The 24,219-nt window shown below is 33.9% G+C and overlaps 1 protein-coding gene across 4 annotated transcripts; it reads left to right on the top strand.

Moving 5' to 3' along the window:
• The first annotated feature begins 489 nt into the window (after nt 1-489).
• On the top strand, nt 490-24,151 carry LOC110998202 (putative fatty acyl-CoA reductase CG5065). 4 transcript variants are annotated; one of them, XM_022266716.2, is made up of 12 exons: nt 490-687; nt 13,185-13,344; nt 14,089-14,205; nt 15,229-15,351; nt 15,465-15,590; nt 16,079-16,232; nt 16,521-16,622; nt 16,876-17,068; nt 17,639-17,745; nt 17,834-17,966; nt 18,619-18,876; nt 19,346-24,151. In XM_022266716.2, the coding sequence occupies exons 2-12, from the start codon at nt 13,243-13,245 to the stop codon at nt 19,491-19,493; spliced, it is 1,563 nt and encodes a 520-aa protein (XP_022122408.1). In that variant the 5' UTR covers nt 490-687; nt 13,185-13,242; the 3' UTR covers nt 19,494-24,151. The 4 variants fall into 4 exon arrangements, with proteins under 4 accessions (XP_022122408.1, XP_022122407.1, XP_022122406.1 ...); XM_022266715.2 differs by lacking the exon at nt 490-687 and adding an exon at nt 7,206-7,342; XM_022266714.2 differs by lacking the exon at nt 490-687 and adding an exon at nt 8,001-8,085.
• The last annotated feature ends 68 nt before the right edge of the window (nt 24,152-24,219 follow it).

Raw genomic sequence — 24,219 nt, 5'->3', positions numbered from 1 at the left:
TAACCTCTGGCCAGTTTCGTAATTCTAAACTATGAAATTACTAAATTGTTAGGTTTGATTTCTTTTAGAAAAATTATACTTTACGGGTATACAAAAAAAGGAAAAATAAAAAGAATACTAAGTTGACCGTTGTAAAATATGATTTCACATTTTTTGTCTGTATTCGTATTTTGTCAGCTGGTTTGATTTGTGTTATCTGCGTTTATTTTAGTATTCAATAAAATCACAAAAACTTGACACGTAGAATATTGTATTTAATTAAATGGTAACATCGACGATGGACTGGGCGCGAAAAGTATGATTTTAATTGCGAGTTAGTAGTGGAACGCTACTTCGATATCCGAAAAAAAAATCGAAGATGTTTTTCACTAACTAAACTTTTGTTTTTAATGTTTGCATATGTGTAGGCGTTATTTAGAACTAGCAATAGGACAGTGTTTAGTCTATATTTGTACGACCCGGGACGCATGCGCGATCCAGGCAGCTAGAAGCAGTTTCAAAATGGCTACCGCCTAACGCTGTCTCCCGATTGATTTTTTTATTCCATACGTTCTTACACCGGCTTCGATAAAAACACCGAAACTACCGCGATTTTTATAAATAAAACCTTCATTCGACACGTTCAAAAATAAATAACCCATTTATAATGTGCCAGTGAAGTTTGTGTTACCGTAATTTCAAAAATAGGTGAGTACTTATTCAATTATCTAAGTAATTCTCTTTTTATTCTCATATAATATACTGACCTACAAACAGTGACCTAAAAAGACATAATGCGGCGTTAAACGCCGTTCCAATTTTGAATTTGACATTTTTTTTTTATTAAAGATTCAATGACATAATGATCTAAAGAGGTTTTACCTAATTTTGTGAGGTCTCAAAATTATATATTTGTCCTTGTCGGGCCTGAATGAGGCGATAAGCATGCGCACTCTCTCAAACGATGAGATAATTTTTAATGGATCTAGGCGTGCCGTACACCTAAAAAAGGCGTTTACCACATTCAAAATATCAACTATATAAAGAATAATCAATGTAATATATGATATTAAAATATCTTGAAAGAAATTCTGTGTAACCTATATAAAAAGTAGCTTATAACCTAGATTGGCACCGATTCCCTGTCTGGTGAAATTTTCTTCCCTGAGAAACTAATCCACATATTAATGTAAATTATATAAGTAACGTTTAAACATATTAATTATTGACTAATATTCTGAGAGAAGGAAAAAAGAAGAAATTTGTTTATCTTTCACGCCCTTACTCTTCGTCACATCTATTCGATATGTGGTATCGAGATTTCACACTGAAAAGTCTTTTATCAAACTTCTGTATATATACGTTACTGTGGCCTATTGAACTAGAAGTACCTAATTTGATTGGCGGCATATATTATTATATTATTTGTTTTGGATTAGCAGACTGATCAATGCTTGCCAGGAATGATTAATCAGACGAATCATTGTATCTATACTATTGGTGAGTTATTGTATAGACAAACAAACATGATGACTACATATTTGTAAACTCAACCGAATAATATACATTTATTAAACACAGAGCATAAACAATTTTAATTATAATTTCCGCTCGCGAATTCTCTTGCTAATTAACAATATTTAATATTTTCAAAACTGAAACCGAATAACTAAAAATTTGTGCTGGCCGGATGATTATTTGAGCTAATATTGACTGGATTTACCCCATGCTCACAAATATTCATGTAACAGAGGGGCTAATACTGCTGTTATATGCTTGGTTCTGAAATACATCGGGGGGTTCCCCATACTGGTGGTGTCTGGATCCGCGGTTGGATAGTTAACTTGCATGAAGCATATGCCCGATTTGTATAGGATGGTCCCGTTTTTGTCGTGCAAATGAATGAAATTTACTATAATAATAACCAAAAACAGTGTATAGTTTTTGGCCACAGATTGATAGACAAAAGACAGTCAGAACTGACAAATGTTGAATTGTGGTTCTATGACAAGACTTTCCTCACGATTAAGACACGTAAGCCGTGATTGGAATGCAAGACTTCAGAGGTTGACAGTCCTATGCTTAAGCCACTAGGCCAACATTTGAATTTTACAAAACCGTATCATACTTTAATATCGTCGAGGTGTAGTTCAGTTGTTTTTAAGGCAAGTTTTAGCTGTCCACTTTTATTATTTATGATGAAAATGGTGGTGGTGGTTAGAAAAGAGAGTGCCAATTCTTGGGACGGCAATGTACTTGCGAGCTTTTTGGCAATGTGTCCTTGGGCGATATTATATATTAATAGCACAGTTGGTTTACCCAAGTCATCGCCGAACTTCGAAAACCTAGCTCAAAGCGACGCATCATCTTGCACCACGACAACGCCAGCTCACACAGGCAGTTCTTTCCAGTCCAATGAAGAAGCATTCGACGCAATCAAATCAGCCATTTTGAACACCCCACTTTAGAGTGGAATAAATGTTATAATAACTGGTTTGAGCGAAAAGTGTATAAAGCTACGTGGTGAATACTTTGAAAAACAATAAAAAGTACTATAAATTTCTAATATTGTGTTTTTCTTCAAACGACAAAACTTAAAAGGCATCCCTCGTATCACTTAACATCAGATTGATACTCCTACCCGTTTGCCGCCTTTTATAAAAAAAGCACTCAATTTCGCGATTTAGTTAAATTCACCCTAACTGTCAAATTTGTTTATTTTGGATGAATTTGACATAAGTTTTATATGTATATGTTCTCAAAAAAGGCTACACTAGATTTAAAATCAGTATTAGTATTTAGAAAATATCAGATATTGGCGAATGTACTCTTTAAGTAAGCTATTAAAGAATACGAGAGTCACTCCCGGACTCTCAGATGAAAATTAAAATCTCTTGTACTACTTTGGAATTTGTTTGCTTTAAATAAAATATGACGATAAATAGGGTTGTGACAAGTTTGTGATATTGTAACAGTTGCTAATCATCAAAAACGTTCTCTTAGATTTTTGTTTTACCCCTATTAGACCAGGCGATTGGACAGATCCATGGCAGGAACCTTAAATAGGAGAGCAACTATTCTCCCCTATTTATATATATATAGCACTAGCTGACCTGGCAAACGTCGTCTTGCCAAACTACTACCTTTAACTCAGCGCCATCTGTTAGAATTGTATCAAATAATAAACAAATGTTAATGTTATCGTAATTTTAGTAAGGATGCCTATTTTTTTTGAAAATGAAATATAGCCTATGTCACTCAGGAATGATGTAGCTTTCCAACAGTGAAAGATTTTTTCAAATCTGCCAAGTAGTTTCGGAGCCTATTCAATTCATACAAACAAACAAACAAAAAATCAAACCTTTCCTCTTTATAATATTAGTATAGATAAGTCTGGTGGGCTTGACGTCTCCCACCGGGCTCGGGCAAGGCCTACTGCCGTAAATATCCGCAAGTTGGAGCCCGCTGGCAGCCGGTGATACCTCGTCATTGGGCTTTAAATTTAAGGCCGTAGTAGCGAGCTCTATCATTGCAAGCTGGCAGTAGTCAGCATCAACGTTTTCACTAGTTATATACTGATAATCTTCTAAATCTGTGATTCAATTATAATATCGCGTGATTTGTCTAAAGCAAGGGTCCTTCAAGACTAGAGAATATCGACTAGTAAAAGGCCGTCAACGCATCTTCGAGCAGACAAAGTGAGTGCCTATGGACGATGGTATCACTTAACATCAGGTGAGCCTATCCAGCCCGTTTGCCTTTTGTACAAAAACGTTTGTAGTTATTTCTTATCTAGTGATGAATTATGCGGTAAGAAAGTAACCATCGAAGTGGTTAATACATACCGGGTATGCTTGCTGGTTATCTAAGCTTAACCGTCTTACTTATTTCGGCTCTTTAAGTTTGAATTTCAGTTCTAGATTTGATTCCCAGGTGAAACAAGCTACAGAGAACTACGAGTACTCCATGTCAAAGTATATTAGTTGGGGATTCTGCAGACAGTAATAAACAATTACGTGCCGTAACCGTAACTGGTTTAATTTGATTATGTTTCCGTTGGAAGCATCTAGTTAAAGCATGGAACGCGATCTACGTTATGACACGATTTCTAAAAGTATTTAAATATTTTTTTATAGAACACGGGGCAAACGGTCAGGAGGTTTACCTGATGCTAAGTGACATCGCCGCCCATGGCCACTCAATGGCACATGGATCGCAAGTCCGTTGCCAGCCTTTTAAGAATTGGTACGCTCTTTTCTTGAAGGACCATAAGTCGAATTGGTTCGGAAATACTTCAGTGGGCAGCTGGTTCCAAAAAAAATATCAAGAACAGAATATGCTTTTTTGGTTAACATACTATATTGAGTATGGGATTGTTAAGTCATATATATGGGTCTAGAGAATGCGACAGTTTGGATATTATATAATATCAGCCTAGACAGCCTATCAACAGGAATTTAAAGTATAAAATTATGATTACATAATTCAGCCTTTTTTACGTCTGGGCTTCAGAATGCATTGCCTTGCCTCTAATAGGCAATTTATCAGCCTCCAGCTAACACTCCTTCGACTTTTTTGGTGTAATGCCAGTCAGTTTCCTCACGATATTTTTCTTCACCGTACGAACGCAGCAGGTCTAGCCGGAGTTGAACCTACCACGAAAATAAACCACCAGGCTAAAACTGCTGCAATTTAATCATGTTTACCAGAGACTTATAGGTAAATTACTTAAATTATAAATTTGACGATTATTTAAATGATCCTAATGTTTGGGATTGATTTTCTTCAGGTCAAAGAAATTGTATAACTCAAAACTTAGCGATTAAAAGAGTGGCTGAGTTGCCGTAAGTAAATGTAAATTTAAAATTAATTTAACATCTTTTCTGTTGACGTTCATAAGTGTACTTCGTTACATATATGAATAAAGCTATTTTGAGTTTAACTTATATTATTCATTAGACATAACATAACATACAATTTATTATTATTATTGATAAATATAAAAAAACTTAATTACTAAATTCCGTAACTCTAAACAAAAATTATTTTTCAATTAAAGGATTTGGAAATAAAGACAAATCTTCATAGAATTGTTTACATTATATAATTCTTAAGTTGTTTAACGGTTACGCAACGTCTATGCTAGAAAATCGCATAACAAGCGTATTTTACTATAATAAAAATTTCAAACACGTAACTACAACATTTTATAATTCCAATTGACTGTCAATGCAATGTATAATTCAAAGTTAAACCCCTTGCAAAATTTTGTAACACAAAAACACACATTTTGTCAAGTAGGTTAATTAATTTAGGTAAGTAGGTAAATAAACAATTTCATGATTAGTATTACTCACAATATCAATAGTGCAGTCAAATCTCGACAATTTGAAACTCTAACCCAGAGATAAATTTCAAAAAACCAAGAGTTCAAAATAAAAAAACGTTAAATTAACCACGACGGTAAATAAGAGTTTGATAATTCGTGATTTAATATTCCTTATTATGTATTAACAATTAATTATTCGCAAAGCTTTATTTCGCCTATCTTGTCCAAAAAAATTAAAAGACAAAATTGCCAGGTCTGTAATATAATAAACACAAATGCCTGGACAAAAGATGAAACGTGCCAAGCAAGATACTATTTTTTTTCAACTTCAAACTAGCGAGGGGACCAATTAACATTGATTTTATTCAATTTATCGACTATTTTTAAAGGGAACGGTAAAAAAATCCAATTATCGAAAGTATCAAATTACTGGTGTCGACTATATTTAATGATTGAAGTGAACACACATTTAACACAAACGTAAATAACAGTTTTAAAAAAAACAAAATATAAAACTAAAGTAAGACAGAAATACAGGTTTATGTATGTTTTTTTTCTCTCCGGATATCAAACCTTAAACCACTGCGACGCGATGATTTGACGACGTTGACAGATGCACGTGCGCAATGTAGGTCACTAACACTTAAAGTTCAGTGTTCGCCTAATATTAGATTGCTAGGGATGTCATTCGTTTAAAACAATATTTATAAAAATTAAAAATATAAATCCTATCGCTATAATATTATATCCTATTCGTTGTTTTGCTGTAAACTTAATTTATTTATTTTTATTGCAACAATAAGCAAAAATTTACTAGTATTTTCAATTTATTTAGTTTAATTTTGTAACAGCAAAATTGACAAATATTTTTTTATGGCAAACTATAATAAATGAGTAAATTGTTTGTGTCAATTAGTAATTTATAAAAAAAGTGTAAAAAAAAATACAAACTAATATTAAAAGTTTGTATATAGTGTAAAAGTACTTAACGATAGTATTTGTTTTTGTCATATAAATCGCATCTTTAAAAGCTTTATCTTAAGCTGAAATTGGGCTATCTTATCACCAAAGTCAATAAATATTTTTTTTTTTAATTTGCGATATATTTGAGTTGGTTTAACATTAAATCATTTAAAGCCAAAGGGCAACTCATTGTTAAATAAAAAGCTTCAGGTAAAAAATTGGAGATAATTTTGTACCTGAAGCCCAGCGCATGGCAGACCACTTAATTATTACTTCTTTTAGCATAGAGATCTATGTCAGTGTTGACGTAGCTTTTTTTTAATAGAACAGGGGTAATAATAATAAAAAAAAACAATAATTTTATAATTTATTCTTGGCAAAGGGGCAGGAGGACGATGCTAAGTGATACCGCCCATAGACACATTTTAAGAATTTGTACACTCTTTTCTTGACCCTTAGTCAAATTGGCTCGAAAATACCTCAGTTGGCAGTTGATCCAACATAGTTATGGTGCGTGGCTAAAACTGCCTCAAATCAGTCACTTGTGGAGCGACGGACGCCGAGGTAATATGGCTGGAATTTCGTATTCTGCCTCGACGTCCGATCTTCCGAGCTTCATCCGCTTAGCTGCAGGTGCGATCAACTTCTCTGAACACTCCCCGTGGTAAATGGCAGAAGACTTAGTATCCCATGTACGGCAAAATAACGTGTAAATAACTTTATAATTTGTTAATCGCCCTATGTCACTGTGAACTATTATTGGAAGAATCTGATGATATGTACATCTGGTAATTACGCACCATACTTTCTAACGATACACGTAATCGAGCGTACGTAAACGGCGAAATACGTAGGTACGTTTAGAAAGGAGACAAGATTCGATAGGATTTTGTAAGACGAGAAAGTTAGTTCACGCTTTTACTTGCGTATGAACTGGAGGGTTTAAAGTGAATGCAGTCGCGCTAGTCGATGGCGAAGATCAGTGTACAAAGTGGCAATTAAATAAACAACTTTTTAGCGCATAATATAGTGAAGAGTGACAACCCTAACTCCATTCCCGCGCCTTATAATGTAAGGATATCCTCATTTGGCTAATATTGTTTATATCGAGAGAAAAAATGCTTCCTTGTATCAGTGCGAAATAAATTTATATTTTATATATTTCTCAACCAAGAATTATGAAGGGTTCATGAGGGATCTTTGGGTAACGCATAGTGCTTAACTTAACCATGAACGCAAACCTATAATTTTTTTAACCATAAGCGAAATGCTTTGAAAAGATATTTGTGCGTGTGTTTTTTTAATCAATTTCATATAACCAAATTGTTTCATACAAACCGCCTTCTACTAGTACTAGTTTAGAGTTACGAGTTCTTTGTACCCTTTAGTTTTTAAGTAAGCTATACCTAAAGTAAACTACATTTTTGAACGTAATATTTTAATCATTCGTGGTTTTCGATATTACGTACGAATAAGTATCACAATACAGTCAGTTAAATTTATTTGTATTATTACTGTAGGTTAAGAAAAATGTAAATACTGTATATTTCATTGTCATCTTTTAAATAAATGAACTGCTAAACAAACCATGTTTTACTTTTGAATGTTTCTAAGTTGCTTCTCGAAATCGAAATTCCTAATAACCATACAAGATAAATCAATCTTATAAAAATATTTCATTAACCTCCAGTTGTTTTACTTTAAACAGTAAGATGGTACTTTCTTTATTATAGAAGCGTAATGTTTATCTTTCTTCAGTGCGCCTGCGTTTCTCGTCGGGAAAAGAAGTGTGTGTCATATAAAATTGTGATTGGGTACGTCAATCTAAATATAATTTTTTATATCATTAATAATTCAGCAGTAGTTTCGGTACATGAATTTAATTAATAATTGTAAGGATAACTGTAACTCAAAACGTTTAGTACTGATATAAGAAGGAATATGTGGATCGGGCAGTGAATCCTTTAGCGTACTATGTGGTGAATATACATCAATATAAAAGAAATTAAAACGTAAAAACATTTAAATTTAATGCCATGAGTAGAATAAATTAGAAAAGTAAATAATGATTTTAAACTAATTATTTTTTTATTTTGCGTAAAAACTTTTCGTAAACTGGTTATATTGTCAATATTTTATTTAGTTTTAATTTATTTATATTAGAAAAATTACAAATTCATTAGACGTCGAAAATGTTTTTTTAATTATTTTCCGCAAGTTAACGAAAAATCTTAACATTAAAGAATTCAAGTAGATTTTTACAAATTAAATAAAAGTAGGCAAATGCTTTGCGTACTTTAACGGTAAGGTTTATCTCTAAAAGGCTTGTCCAACAGGAAAGTTTGTGCAAGGAAATGATTATCTATTTGATTGATACACTTTTTGGAACTGATAAGCTTTGATAAACGATTCAGTAATTATTTTTATAAATGTTATAAAACGTTGCTTAACCTAAATTATTAATAGCAGTGAATCAAATCGCAAATTTAATTTTTTTTAAATACGTTAGCTATTAAAGTTATTAATAAATGAATTTAAATTAGAAGTCTTGTACATATAATTTATATGGAATTATTTTCAACACACAAATATACAGTATTTACAATATACTTACATTAAATAATAATAATAAAAAATTGATAAATAGGAAATTAAAACAAATGTTAAAATATGGCGGTATAACCTTTAATACTGGCAGCTTTTATATAATTATGATAATATTGTTGTTTCGTTGTATTACTAAGAAATAGACAATAAACTCGTGAAAATATTTTTGATTATCACTTTTAAATTACATGCTAAATATAATAAAGTGTACAGTTTGAATTATGAAAAATTGCGAAAATTTCTATTTTCATAGACTCGTGTTGATGAACGTGTACATACGCATCCTTCCGAACATGTTCTTGAAATATAAAAAAGCTCAAATCAACTAATTCTCTTTTGATAATTGAATCCCGGATTTCTGGAACTATTATTTAACCTATAAACTTCTAAGCTATGAATGTATTATTTGTAATTTCTCCGACTTTCACTGACACACTAAAATGATTTGTCACAGTAGGTGACTCACCATTGGCTGACAACGCTACAATGAATGGCTGTGTAGCCACGTTGGAATTGCATATTTCAGACCCTGATGGTATGCAAACCGCCTCTGGCTCATGCTACGCGCTGGTTTTTAATGTGGTTGAAGGTCTTCGGTTCGAATAACGGCAAAAAATTGTAGAGCAGAAGACTAAATGCGTACTGTTATTGTTCAAGCACCTCTCAATCGAATACTTCGCGATTATGACGGATTAAACAATATAAGTTGGGCTGATGGATTTTAAAGAACGCATTGTTGAGTGCCCAACTGATACCAAATCCGCTGTTTTGCTAGTTATTTTTATTGTAATATTTAATTTTTTGTAGCAGTTATATTTACCAAAAATGTCATTATTAATCAAATCATATATTTTAGAAAAGATAACATGTAAGTTGTAACATATTATGTAGTAAAGTTCATTAAATAAATAAATTTAATGCTATTGTAAAATAATATTCAATTTGATAAGTAGGTGGGTTTTCTGTGCGTAAACATGTGGTCGTTTTTAGGGTTTGGGACATGCCGATTTTCTCACAATGTTTACCTTTACTGTACGAGAAAGTTGACACACAGAAAGTTGGCACACAGCAAAATTCATTGGTCCACAGCCGTGATTTGACCTCTGTGTTGAGAGAGGCTTACACTGCTGTCGTAAAATAAATTTATCAATTATAATTATTGCGGAGACGCGACTGAATTGTTAATCTTTTATGGCTTTATAGTGTTGCTGGGTCAGAAACGTCGGAGACCGCAGAAGGTTAGTTAGATTGTAGACAACTCGGTATGCCTGGACCTTTTAGATTGCCTAGGACGACCCTTAATCTCATTACAGGGAAAAAATGTAGAATTTTTTTAGATCATATAAACATTTTCGCTGTATTTTTTTATTATCTGTGGCTGGAAGAGATAAAGCTACACGGTACTAAATAATAAATTTAGATTATATTTACTCGTTATATTATACATTAAATTAAATAAAGCCAAGTTTTTGCTAAGGTTTTATCTATATTCAGTAAAATGCGTTATACCTAGCAACATGTTTTGTATAAGCCACACAATGCGATTTGCTAGGTCAGAATACTGGGGAACTAGGTATTACATTTAGGGCTTTTACATAGGATACGTTTTTAAAACTATTATTTTTAGTTATAAAACTTTTGAGTTTGAGGTGCGCTCGATTGTTTTCAAGTAACAATTTTCCTCTTATTTACTTTTTGTTTCATATATAGGTAATTATGTATTACGCCAGCGGAGCCGACAGACCTTGTCCTGCACAAACGTCTACTATAAATATCGTCATACTAAAACATCTAATAGTAATGTAAATCATACTCAACTCTTTTTTGAACACACAAAAAATGTATAACAGCTGCTAATTTGCAGTATACATAAATAACATAGATAACAACTACAGCGCCATCGGCTGATTTGTGAATCTAAACCATCCAGGGCGCTATCCGCATACAAAAAAAATATTCAAAAAGGTCCAGCAGTTCAGTGACACACACGTTACGTTACGGTGTTTTAAAATTAAAATGTATAAAAGCTTTAACACACAGATACACATGCTCTATCGAAGTGGTTATGTACTTACTTAGTAATTATGGTAAAAACAGAAAAAGAGAAAGTTGTTTGTCTTTTAGATGTTTTGTTTATTTAAAGCCTTGGTTAAGTTGAAATTTTTGCATGGCAGTGAACTCCGCTAAGAAATTATTGCTGGAAATAAAATCCGAAAAGGTATAATAAGATTCAATATTCGTATTGGATTTCGCTACGTTTCAATTAAAAATTATGGAAGCTTGTATTCTATTTTCAGCTTTATTATACCATATTTCATTGAATTATTTACTTATACGAGCGAGTAACGAACAGCTAAGTAATATAATTTTGATACTGATTTTAATAAGATATTATCATGTATATAAATAACCAATCTAAATTATATTATAAAGAAAACGCTAGTATGGGACCAGCCTTATTCAATGTGGGTTGAGTTACAATGTCACTTCCTAATAATAGCTTATAACACCAATACAGGATTATTGCGAAACGTAGGCGTAATATTTTAAAAATATTGTAAATTATGTTAAAGAGTTTGGATGAATACAGATTGTATAGAAAAATGTTTTTCACATTAACTGAATGAATTGAAACACTAGTACCAACAAACCAATGGAACAGGATATCAATTTATTGTCCGTATGTACTAGCAGATACATAGTTCCGTCTGTGAAACGTTTGTGGAGGTGTCAAATCGGTTTGAATATATGAGTATTACCTCCAACTTTGATTTTGTTCCATTTGGACTAGAGACTGGCCGTGGGGTTTAAGTTCACATGCGCTAATTAAGGATTTAATCTTGCGCCTGGTAAATAGAACCTACCGGTAAATCCAGAGCTTTTCTCGATCAAAGAATGAGTATCGCAATACAGAGAGGAATTGCGAGCTTTAAAGGTTTAAAATTACTACATCAAACATTTCAATTTTCTAAAGATCAATTTTTACTTATTATTATGTAGGTTAAGAATATTGTAAATACTGTATATTTGTATGTTGGAAATAAATCCTATAAGGTAATTACATATAAAATTAGTAGGATAGTTATAATCTATGTAAATAATAAGTTATCGTTTAAAACATATGTGATATCACTAAAAATATTAAGTAAATAGTCAGTAGGAAGTAACCATAGGAACTTAGACCGACTAGATATATTCTATAGCTTAGAAGCCTAGCTTCTTCTAAAAGTATGGAAAACGCTGTCAATAATAGATGTGAGATTATATATAGTACCTATATATATATATATATCTATAAGTTGCTTTATATTAAACTTTTTAGTTTAAAAAAAAAGGAAAATAGACAAGCTGCACCCTGAAGTATATAGATTAAACAATAAAATGACAGTTTCGTATCAATTTTATCAATTATTATCTATGAATTGCATGCATTTTACAAAAATACAATGTCGCTCATATATCCGAAATTTGACAATTTATAAGGAATTTGTGCAGAAAATAATAAAATATTTTAACATACTATGTGAGTATTGTGTTTAGTATGTTTTATGTAAAAAATGGGTAATTTTGTTGCGACATTTTTGTAAAATATTTTTTTCTCTTTGGCCTTTGTTCCTACCAAGTTCAAGGCATAGTCACGCACTTGATTCTTGGGTCAATGTCTGGCACTTGACGTACCACAACCATATACTAACAGTATATTATATATAAAGGAAAAATCGATAGTGTGTGCCTGCAATGTGGCTACAACATATCTTCGTGATAGTCGATTAGCTTCAAACCACAGTTCTATGTGCAAAATATTACAAAGCAATCGATCAGGTCTTCTGCAAGTCTTTCTTCAGTGCCTGACGAAGTGTGTTTAATGGGCGAATTACCCGTGAGGGTTCCAAGTCTACATACCTCTTTTACGTCAACATGTGCTGTTTTCATAAATTTCTGACCAAGACAGATAGAATATACAGATTATCAAGAAAGTCCGTTTCCTGATTTTCCGGTTCAAATAATCTAATCACTCAATTGCTTCTGATTCTAGGAATACTCATCATACGAGTTATCGCATTTAATCTACGCTATGATATTTCTTTAATCGCCGCCCTCGTATAGATTTATTAACTTACAAAATATTACTAATATTAAATATATTTATAAATAACAAACTATACATACTCCATTCATTCTCCTACAATAACTGTCGTTTGTTTTATGTTTTAATGCTGAGATGAAAACAGATTTGAGAAGTCAAACCTACCTCATCTCGCAGATTAATCCAGCTAGGAACCTTATGCAATATGTTCTTTTACAGATGGCAGGTAGAAGGCATGAAGTGAATTGAACGCACACATAGCATAACCGTTGTCAAGATGGCTTGCCTTCCCTTCCCGAGCCAGGAGTATGTGCCTGTCGCCGAGTTTTACGCCGAGAAGTCTATATTTGTCACGGGGGGAACGGGATTTATGGGAAAGGTAGGAAAAACCCATCAGTTTTAACCCATGTTCATTTAAGGGGGGCTTAGTCGTACTAGGCGTTAACCTATGGTGCAGTGGCAAACCGATCAATGCGTGCAAGCACATTCCTTTCTCTTGTCCATTCTTTGTTTAGAATTTCTCTTCCCTTTTCAATTTCCTTTTTTTACTGTTATTATCAAACTCAAACTCAAAATAACTTTATTCGTATATGTAACCAAGTACACTTATGAACTCAAACAGAAAAGACTGATTCTTAATTTACATTTACTACCTGTTCGCAAGTCAAGGGCGTAGAGCGGCTAGAAGAACTGGCTAGAAACTCTTCGCCACTTTAATCGCCAAGTTTAGAGTCATACAAATAGTTTGAACTGAAGCGAATCAATCAAAAATTAAATAATCGTCCAACTTGTAAAAAAAGTTTTATCGATTAATGTACATTTTACGAGAGCGTTGAATTTATTCAGTGATAATTCTCTAATTTCGCTTGAGAGTTTGTTGTAAAAACAATACAATTTCCATATAAGGAGTGCTTTATCTTCTGGAGTCTCGTTGGTCGTACACTTTGAATTGTTCTGTTTCGATTACATATTGATATTCCTATCTCTAACTACTGTTACATAATATCATTTATATCAAGTGTAAAAGACATCTGTGCAACCTGAAGAAATGAGATGGAAACAGATTCTTGAGTTAAAGACGATTAATTGCGTAGATTTCATTTGACTGATTTTCAATTTCCAGGTGTTAGTCGAGAAATTGTTGCGAAGCTGTCCTAAAATAAAGAACATATATTTGTTGATGAGACCTAAACGGGGTCAGGATGTGGCGTCACGGCTTAGCGAACTTACACAGTCACCGGTAAGTCAAAAACTATATCCTTAATCACCATTTCGGAGGGCAGTTAGTCTCAGAGGTGATTCTGAACAGCCTGCAAACAGGCTTAAGGCTGTGCATAATCAAATATATTAGGACGACATATGAAATTAGTGTTCTGTATGGGAGAATAAAAGTAGTTTTTTAATAGAATATATTTTATTAATCAAAGTATATGTACCTTCTATCTATGCACTTTTGTCATTTTAATATTAATCAATCAATGCTTGATGCCTTTACCGAAAAAAAACATTCGGACAGAAATCAATAAAAGCTTTCTCATAAAATATTTTAAGGCGGTTTCGATTGCTGCATCATTATTGCTCCTCCATGTTTTTACCTTATTTTTAAATTTCGATATACGAAGGTCTGGGGTGTACGGTGGATGTTCCTGAAATTCCAATTGAAGCTCATCTAATTTGATAGCAGTCTGTTGTTAGTGTGTGGTCTAGCATTGTCGTGAAGCAGCAGTGGCATAGAGCAAGACCAGCCTTTGATGTTTAGCAGCTCCAAGGCTGAGTACGAAATTCCACACGCAGTCCTCGACGTCCGTCGTTCCACAACTGAGCATTTTTAATGCAGTTTCTGCCACTCACCACCTATCCACTAAAGTATTTCCGAACCAATTCAAGAAAATATTTTAAAAGGCCGGCACTCGTGACTTCTGTAATTTAGTTTCCATGGGAGGTATCTCTTAACATCAGATGATCGATGACGATTGCAATCCCAATTTTAAAGTTAAGTTTTTTCTTGTGCGGTGCTATTTTTGTGACATTTATCGAATTGTATACAATCCGATGTCTGACACACCGGCCATTTTTTGTGTCTGAAGGCATGCTGGTTTCTTCAGGATGTTTTTCTTCACCGTACGAGCGAATGCTATCCCCGTCTATGCACCTACAGTCTAGCGCATGTACACAGTAGGTGCATAGTCGGGGATCGAACCTACGACCCCAGGCTCTTCATGTAACTTTTAGATATGACCACTTTCCTTAAACTCTTTTTCAGTTATTCGAGACATTAAGAAGAGAGAGACCGCAGGAGTTGACCAAAATAGTTCCGATAGTGGGAGACATTACGGAGCCGGAATTGGGCATCAGCGCTGCCGATCAAACCATGCTGTGTCAAAAGGTATATCCGGTTTTCTTAGGTAATTCAAAATTCCCCTCGTACGAGTTCCGTTTTACGCACATGATCTCACGAACTAAATGGGAAATAGATTTTTATTTTATTATTTTTTGCAGGTGTCAATAGTGTTCCATTCAGCTGCAACTGTCAAGTTTGATGAGAAACTGAAACTGTCGGTAACCATCAATATGCTGGGAACTCAACAGTTGGTTCAATTGTGTCATCGTATGCTAGCTTTGGAAGTGAGTGACTCGTGCTTACTGCTTTGCTTGACATTTGTGTATAAAATTTAGTATCATACGTATAAATTGAATGAGACGAATGGGGCAAAGTATGTAGTTTGTTTGTCCGACTGCAGAATACTTACTGAGCAACACAACTGAGCGTTTTGAGGCAGTATCTGGAACCAGCTGCCAACTTAAGTATTTCCGAACCAATTCGACTTTCTTCAAGAAAAGAGCGTACTAATTAAATGTAAACTTAAAAGCCTGGCAACGCAATCGTGAGCCCTCTGGCTTCGAAAGTTTCCATGATCGTACCACTAAACATTAGATAAACGCGTTTGGCCCCTGTTCTATAAAAATCATAGCTTTATGTAAACATTACGTTATAGTCACTACTTTTTTCTATTTATTGAAAATACTTTGAATGCGCAAAATAAGGTCCTTCTAAGACACTAAAATAGCTTTAAAAATTTGTTTATAACAACAGTATCCTTAATGTATTGCAGGCCCTAGTACACGTTTCCACAGCGTACTGCAACTGCGAGCGCGAAGCAGTCGAGGAGAGAGTGTACGCGCCTCCAGCGCACCCGGAACACGTTGTCACACTGGTGCAGACGCTGCCAGATGACCTGGTCGATAGGATCACGCCGGATCTAGTCGGTAAGACCGGAGTCTAATTTTTCATTCAATATTATTTGTTCAATATAATATATTTGAATAACTACAAGTTTGGAAGATTAAAAAATTCTTATAACTCCTGGATATACGCAATACTTTCAAAGTACTATAAATTCTGATTAATTCGGATTGATGGTAACCAAATTTTGTAACATTTAGTACTGACGTTGAGTCATAGCCTGATTAACTGAGATATGGGTAGTGTCGATACAGAGATTTTCTTCTGCACTAAATATGGTTCTCAATTGTAAGCTTTATTTCTTTGTGTAGGTGACAGACCAAATACATATACATTTACCAAAGCTTTGGCGGAAGACATGCTTATCAAGGAATGCGGAAATCTGCCGGTAGCCATCGTCAGACCTTCGATTGGTGAGAGCATATTTTTTTTCAGTTTCAATAACAGTAAACCTTTATTTCTCCCGCCGAAGACAGTGGGAAGTGGAGACAGATATGCAACACCAACATATCCTTAAGTAATGAAGCAAGTGACTAATGAAGATCTCTTTAAAAAAATTTGAAAGGTTCAGCTCAGACGAGATTTTCCTTTTCTCCCATAAATAAAAAAAACATCGATTGAAATTCATACTACAAAAAGTTTTATTTCATTCAATGTTCATTCCAGTGCTGTCGTCTGTCAAAGAGCCAGTAAAAGGATGGGTAGACAACTGGAACGGTCCCAACGGGATAATTGCGGCGGTTGGAAAGGGTGTCTTCAGGTCCATGTTGGGCACTGGGAACAAGGTGGCAGACCTGGTTCCTGTGGATACTGTAATTAATCTGATGATAGTCTGTGCTTGGAGGACGCATTTGAGACGGTAAACACTACATACTCTTAGTGAGGCTAAACTGTAGCTGAATAAATTTGGACTTTGAAAATTTCTATATTTTGTTATTCCAAAAAAGTCATTAAAATGTTTTATATGCGATAATTAAACTAAACTAGAGTTATAATAGTCTAGAAGAATATTATGTGATACATATTGGCAAATCAGTAAGCGATTAGTTTGATTATAGCAAAAGCTTCGATCGGTTGTGGCATAAATCGCTTCTCTAGAAACTTTCAGCCTATGCGCTGCTCGAGAAATTATACGACTGGATCTTCAGTTTTCTGGCTAAATACTCTATCAAGGTCGTCATCGTTAGAGCATGTCGACTTAAACCGTCGAACGCTGGAGTCCCACAAGGCTGTTTCCTACGCCCGATCCTGTTTCTTTTACATATAAATATACTGCAATTTTCATTATATGAATTTACGTATTTAGACATGCATTTTTTAAATCGTTATATGAATTGTTAGTTCATGCTTCTAAATCTTGTTAAGTTCATAATATATCAATAAGATATAGACATGTCGACTATGTATTTTATGTTTTAAATAATTTCAGTGGCGAAGGGGTAGTCGTATATAACTGTTGTACCGGACAACAGAACCCCATCACGTGGCGTCGCTTTGTCAAGACCAGCTTTAAATACATGAGAAAACATCCCTTTAGTGAGTATATAGGACAGCCTTCAATTACTTGCCGGATTAATTAGCTTAACAAATTTATCATCATTTACTAACAAGATACGAATTGCAGGTGGCCTAGTGTGGTACCCTGGAGGAGACATCACGAACAATCGTCTTAAACATCGGATTCTGATGTTACTTCAGCATCGGGCACCGGCAGCTCTCTTTGATATCCTCACTGCTGTTACGGGAAATAAACCTTCGTAAGCCACCTTCTTAATTTTAATATTAGTTTATATATATCGCAGCCAACAAGATTAACTAGCTGTTCAATTAACAGCCTAGCCTTTTAACTAAATGGCGCTGTTTAACTAGCGGCCTGAAAGATATTTAGCCAGTTGATCAAACAGCTAGGCAAATGACTTGGATCGATGATGTTGCATCACTTGCCTGTTGACTGTTCATTTTATTTTATTTTAGTTCCACTTTGAGCTACTGTCGAACTCGATACGAAACTCGTCTAATTGTTGTTTTCCAAAGTTTCATGAAAAACAAAAAGTACAAAGGAATAATGTAATGACAATAATAATGTTAATAAGACTCAAACAATTTAATTTTAAAAGTAATATTTTTTATGTCATAAGTTTTATCTTTTTTTTAAATAACTACATCGTACGTATGGCCTAAGCATTAGCCAGGCAGTTTATTAAATGTTGTAACAAACGCTACGGCTGAATATATTTGAGGCCGCTTGTTTAACGACGCTGTTTAGTTAGTAGGCTAGACTTTTAATTGATCGGCTAACTAAGATAGTTAGGTGCGACATATCTTAATCCTTCGATGACGTGATGTATTTACTACCATACGTATTTTTCTAAATAGGCAATGAATAGCTAACACCCTGTATTTTTTTAGAATGATGCGCGTTCAAAGCAAATTAGAAAAGGCCTCGTCCTGCTTAGAGTACTTCACGACGCGGCAATGGGCGTTCAGCGACGACAACGTGAAAGCCCTCTGCACCTATCTCTCGCCACAGGATCGGACCACTTTCGACTTCGACGTCAGCAAGATCGACTGGGACGCGTACATCGAGTCGTACGTTTTGGGCATCAGGAGGTTTCTCTTCAAGGAGAGCCCCGAAACGTTGCCAAAGTCGCGAGCTATTTTATGGCGGTGAGTTTTTAATTAAGGGTCTACCTATACAAAAGCTAAAAGTTGTTGGGTGTGGAAGTCAGAGCGTTAAGAAGTATGGATGACATAAGGACAAGGATACTAAAGCGATGCTTTGGTGGTTTGAGTATTATCGGATGAATGACAAGGGGTTTACGAGTATCATATACAAGGCACTCGTGGATAGTGAAGTCGGGTTGGGTAGGCTTTATCCTGCACCAAATCCAGAAGATAGAGAATGGATAAGTTGAACGCACCCGTATTGCGAGAGAGAGAGAGAGAGTGATGGAGTATCTAAGACCGTAGCAAGGGCCGATCCCTGGTAAGTTACGAACCTGAGGTTTGATTGTATCGACTGGTGCCATGAAAATATAAAAATTAACTTTCCCTCCTAGGGGTGATAAGTAATAAAAAAAATATTTCCTTTTTTACGTTAAATTAATATTATAATCTCATAAATCCTTCGTTTCAGGTTACACATAGTTCATACTTTAACCAAAGTGGCGACAGTTTTCATCCTTTGGCGATTTTTGTTCAGTCGCTCGAAAGCTCTTCGGACGCTTTGGCATCGAATCTGGGACTTATTATCTAGAATTGCCCGCCTCCTACCGATCGCCTGATGCTTAATATAATATTATTAGGGGCTTCTGCATTCTAATCGATTTTGTTTCACGCTGTTTCCACGGTTAGCTCAGGAGATGGCGCTGCTTAGTCTGTGCGACTTTTGACATTGACGGCTTGACATGTTATAAAATTTATACGTCGGAATTTATGTTTGTGAATGACCCGTCATTGTATAATTTGTTATTAGTTGATTTAACTGCCGACTTGATTTCTTGAAATCTAAGTAGAATTATTTACTAATTTTCTAACTTCATTGACAACAAATAAAGTTGAAAGTCGCACGGTATCTTTCTCTTCCCAGCTAAGCCTTTAATTCGTTACCTTATTGTTACAATGTAACGTTAATTAATATATTTTGTAACAACACTCGCGTCCGCCTAATTTGGGATGGTCATAAAAAGTAATTTCTAAATAAAAAGTAATCACTAGACGAAATTTAGAATACCTGTTCACGGTAAACATGTTTTATGTTATATTATCTGAATTTAAGTCAAGTTAATAAAATAATTGTGATCTTCCCAAGTTTTTCGCGCGCGAGTATATATCAGCTCAATACGTAATCAATTAATGGTGACTTAGTTCAAAACTGTTATTAATATAATGTACAATAGTAAAAATTAACAATCAAATACACCAGTAAGTTCCCGAAACGTTCTTAAGCTCTGTTAAAATCTGTGCGTATTTTTCATAAGATGTCAGTTTTTAGGTAAAGGAACGTAAAATGTAATGTCAAATGTCCTGCGGGGTTATTCTCGGCAAATGAAAGCTTTTCACACGGAAAGTGTCAGCTGTCATATTCCATACCGTCTGTCTGTCTTTTGTCCTTTCCGTTCGGAATTCGTTTCATTGTGTTGAATAATTCTGCGTATCGTATGGGCACCATTTTGACTTGGCGGCGCAGAATCTTAACTATTGAAAATGCTCTTTGCCTAACTGCTAACTGAGATCTTTCCAAGCTGTCATGTGAAACTATCTTGATATTTCATTTGTCCAGTTTCATATGTTGCTGACAGTGTGTTCGATACTTACCTAAATGAATAAAGTCAATAATTGGTACCATTTAAATAACTTGAAATAAACTGTTTACTTTTACTAATAATACATTAAGTTTAAACCTAGACCTTTCAATTTGTGTTTATGCGGAGATAAAAAGAGATAGATACCTTTCTGTTATGAGACTGATTTAGATTTTATGGCCGAGATTGAAGGCTTAAACGCGAATTAATTTTAATTGGATACAGGCTACAGAGAGTAATTATACGTGCTACCTACCGATACGAACACACTGTCAGAAAAATATTAGGAATAGCAATTGTTTTGACTTTGAAATAGCTTGATAGGTTTAAATTTAAAATTGTTAGTGATTTTTTTATGTGCTAGACTCGTAGGGAAATTAGGAAATTTTTTGATATTGATCTAGAAACTACTGAATGCTTGTCTTACCTTGTGGAATGAAATCAATAAGTGATTGGCTTACAAATTGGCCATCGATAACCATAAGCTCAAAGTTAGTGACACAAAATTGAAATTGTATTTAAAATTAAGAAATTTTCGAATGTGAGGTTGCAATGAAATAATTAAAATTCAATTTTTCCAAATGGAAATTGGCGTGGGGCCATAGACAAATATAAAGTGGTTAATCCTTGGTCGTGATGTCGCTGCGTGTAGCGAGGCGTTACCCGGTGCAAAGTATCTTTGTCTACGGCCACCAAGGCGTGTGTGCGATGTTATTGAAAAATATTTAGTATAAAAATCTTCCCTTTTTCTATATGGTGCCCAATTTTTTGCTTCCAAAGATTTATGTTAATGACGAATTTTTAGATTAGAACGTGACGCTTTATAATATTATGTTATTTTAAAACTTGGGATAATGAATGATGTTTAGAAATGTCCTATTTTGTCCCGTCCATCACACTCTTCTTTCCCTATCATCGGGGTTAAATATTTTGTGTTGTTTTTAAATTAATAAAACTTTCAAAACTTAAAATTTGAACGAAGGACAAAGTAAGGCTGGATTAAAAATTATTTTATTGTGATAACGCTCGTCCAACTGTCTCGTTCTACGGACATGTAATAGATAAAGACAGGACACAATAATCCGAACTCTTCGCTTTGCAAGCGTAATTGTCAAGTACGTTAGTGTGAGAAATAATTTTGTGTCTTTCTAATTGTGCAAGTACGTAAGAGATGGAAATGATGCTAGTTTTCCTATTATATGAAATCATGGTTTTAGACAATTGTGCCACATTACGGGCTCATTCGGCTGAACCACCGGGTCAGTTTACAGCACTACATGTATCTAGTCTTTATTCAAATCTTTCTTGTGATTTTCCAAAGAGTTTTGATATTTCTTTTAGATCGGACATTACTTAAGAACTCAATCTGTAATGTGAATCGGATTCAATTGACTCAATCGTTCGGCGTGAGGCAGAAAAGGACAGCAAAATTTTATCGATATAAACCTCGTTTTATTAGTAAAAACTCATTAACACAAAGACTGAAGAACTCTGAATGTTATGATTAACAAAATTAATTTTATCACCCATTCAAATTAGTTGTCGGGACTTGGTCCTTACTTTTTGTAATGTCCCGAATAACAACCAAAAAAAAATTATTTTCGCATTGACAGTGTATAAAATACCCACGCAATATGAAGTAAGTTGTACTGTTAAGTAATGCCTAAGTTTATACAAAATGTTGATTAGCATTTTTTCTTAATGATAAGTCTATCGCGATAGCTTTCGATTCGTCACAGTTCGATTAGAATCGGTTTTTAGTATCGATTGTTCCGTTTGCACTCAAATTTGATGCTGCCAGTAGTATCGGTTAAAGATCGACATTAGGAAGATGATTCCTTAACCAGTGTTAAATAATTTTAAGTTCACTTTGCGAGTATAGAATCGATTCGATTTCGAGTCTCAATGATCTTTCGCTGACTTATTTATTGTAGATAGTAATAAAGCTTCGTATTCATTAGGTGACATTTTGATGGTGCGACATGGCAGCCATTTTGTCATCAAAATAATCGCTTGTTAAATAACGTGAGGTGAAATGTTTTGTCAAAGTGTAACGTAAACCCACAGTTTTGTAAAGCGGTATTGTTATATTACAATCAACACCTGTAAGCTTACAGTGCAAGTTTAATAGCGATTTCGATTGAGTTCTCGTACAACGTACTTCCAAGTATGTGAAATCAGCGCTACGGATATTGAAAGCCTTCTTGTTGAAGTTACATAGTAATAATACTTGCAATCGTGATATTTCTGATGCAGCACGATTAAACATGATCACTGTGTCACATCAGCTATGTAGCGCCAACTAAGCATTTTAATAAGAGACACCTTTTAAATTTGAATTCTTTATTCTAGATGTTCAAAGTCCACAGAATATATAAATAAATGCTTACGTCGAATGTCAATAAAAAATGAATTTTATTTGTCTGCCGTCTGTGGTCTGGAACTCATTTAAGATGCTTTTTTCGCGAGACAGGCTGTCGCTACACGAGTAAAATGTACAATAATGAATACATTGCTTAGAATAAATCATTTTTGCGTAGGGCAATGAGCTAGAGTGATATTTGATTCCTAAACGGAAGTTATAACGATGATTTGTTTTCTTACTGTAAGTATATATATGTACATTTTGAACTTCCCTTACTTTATTGTAATATTTTGCGTTGAATTGTATTTATTTGAACATTTTAATTCGGCGGTATATAATTGTATATATAGAATTTAGTTATAGTTAAATCCAAATATATAAATATGCAAAAATTACATTTATTTTTTGGCTGTAGAGTGTGTATCGAGATAGTGATTAATGAAGGCCACTTAAACGAACGTTCTATATAAAAACTCTTATTTATATATATTTTTTGAATACGGCTTATATTCAAAAACCTAACTAGTAATTGTCTTAAGCAGTGTGTTTTAAATTAAAAATCAATGTGAATAAAAAAATGCGTTGTCAATAGACAACATTTCTTCTAAGCATTCAGAATTCATTATGGTCCTTCATTAAAAAAGTAATAGACAATTAGGTAAGGAGATAATTATCTATATGAAAATGTTGTGTATCGAAATCCAGGTATGATTTATCTCATAAAAGACTTCTGGTAAGTGGCATTCATTAAATCGTATGAGTGCTTTAAAATAATTTCGCTTAGCAATGGTTATTGTAAATCCGTATCTTCGTGGAAAGTTAGTGCTGGTCTATAAATCGCTCAATGTTGGATTGTCTCTTGTCTCGCAGAAGTACGTTATTATACATAAATAAATTAAACATGCGAGGAAATCATGTAAATTAAACATATAAAAATAGTTACATCATGTATCTATATACATTCATACTTGAAATTATCAGGGCGGTGTGCAAAAATCCTAAATTAAAACTTTAAATATATAAAAAATCTTTATTGAAAGATAGTTCTTTTCTCTCTTTTTTAAATCTGACACGTTGTTTTTTCTATCTCTAACCGGCCAGTTCTCCAGATGATAGAGACCAAGCAATATGACATATACAAGTCTAATAAAATCTTCAATTTAATTAATTATTGCGAGACAGAGATAGAATGTTAGGAAATCGGTGTGTGGTGATAGGACGGCATATAGGGAGGTTACGATTATTCCAATTAAATTAAAAACAATGTAAAGTTTTTGATGTTTTATTTTATACCCTTTTGTATATAATAACACGTGCATGGCTTTGTTTATATATGATATA

This window comes from Pieris rapae, chromosome 15 (assembly GCF_905147795.1).
Source record: "Pieris rapae chromosome 15, ilPieRapa1.1, whole genome shotgun sequence".
NCBI classification, from domain to species: domain Eukaryota; kingdom Metazoa; phylum Arthropoda; class Insecta; order Lepidoptera; family Pieridae; genus Pieris; species Pieris rapae.
This window is presented reverse-complemented; position numbering and strand designations above follow the sequence as displayed.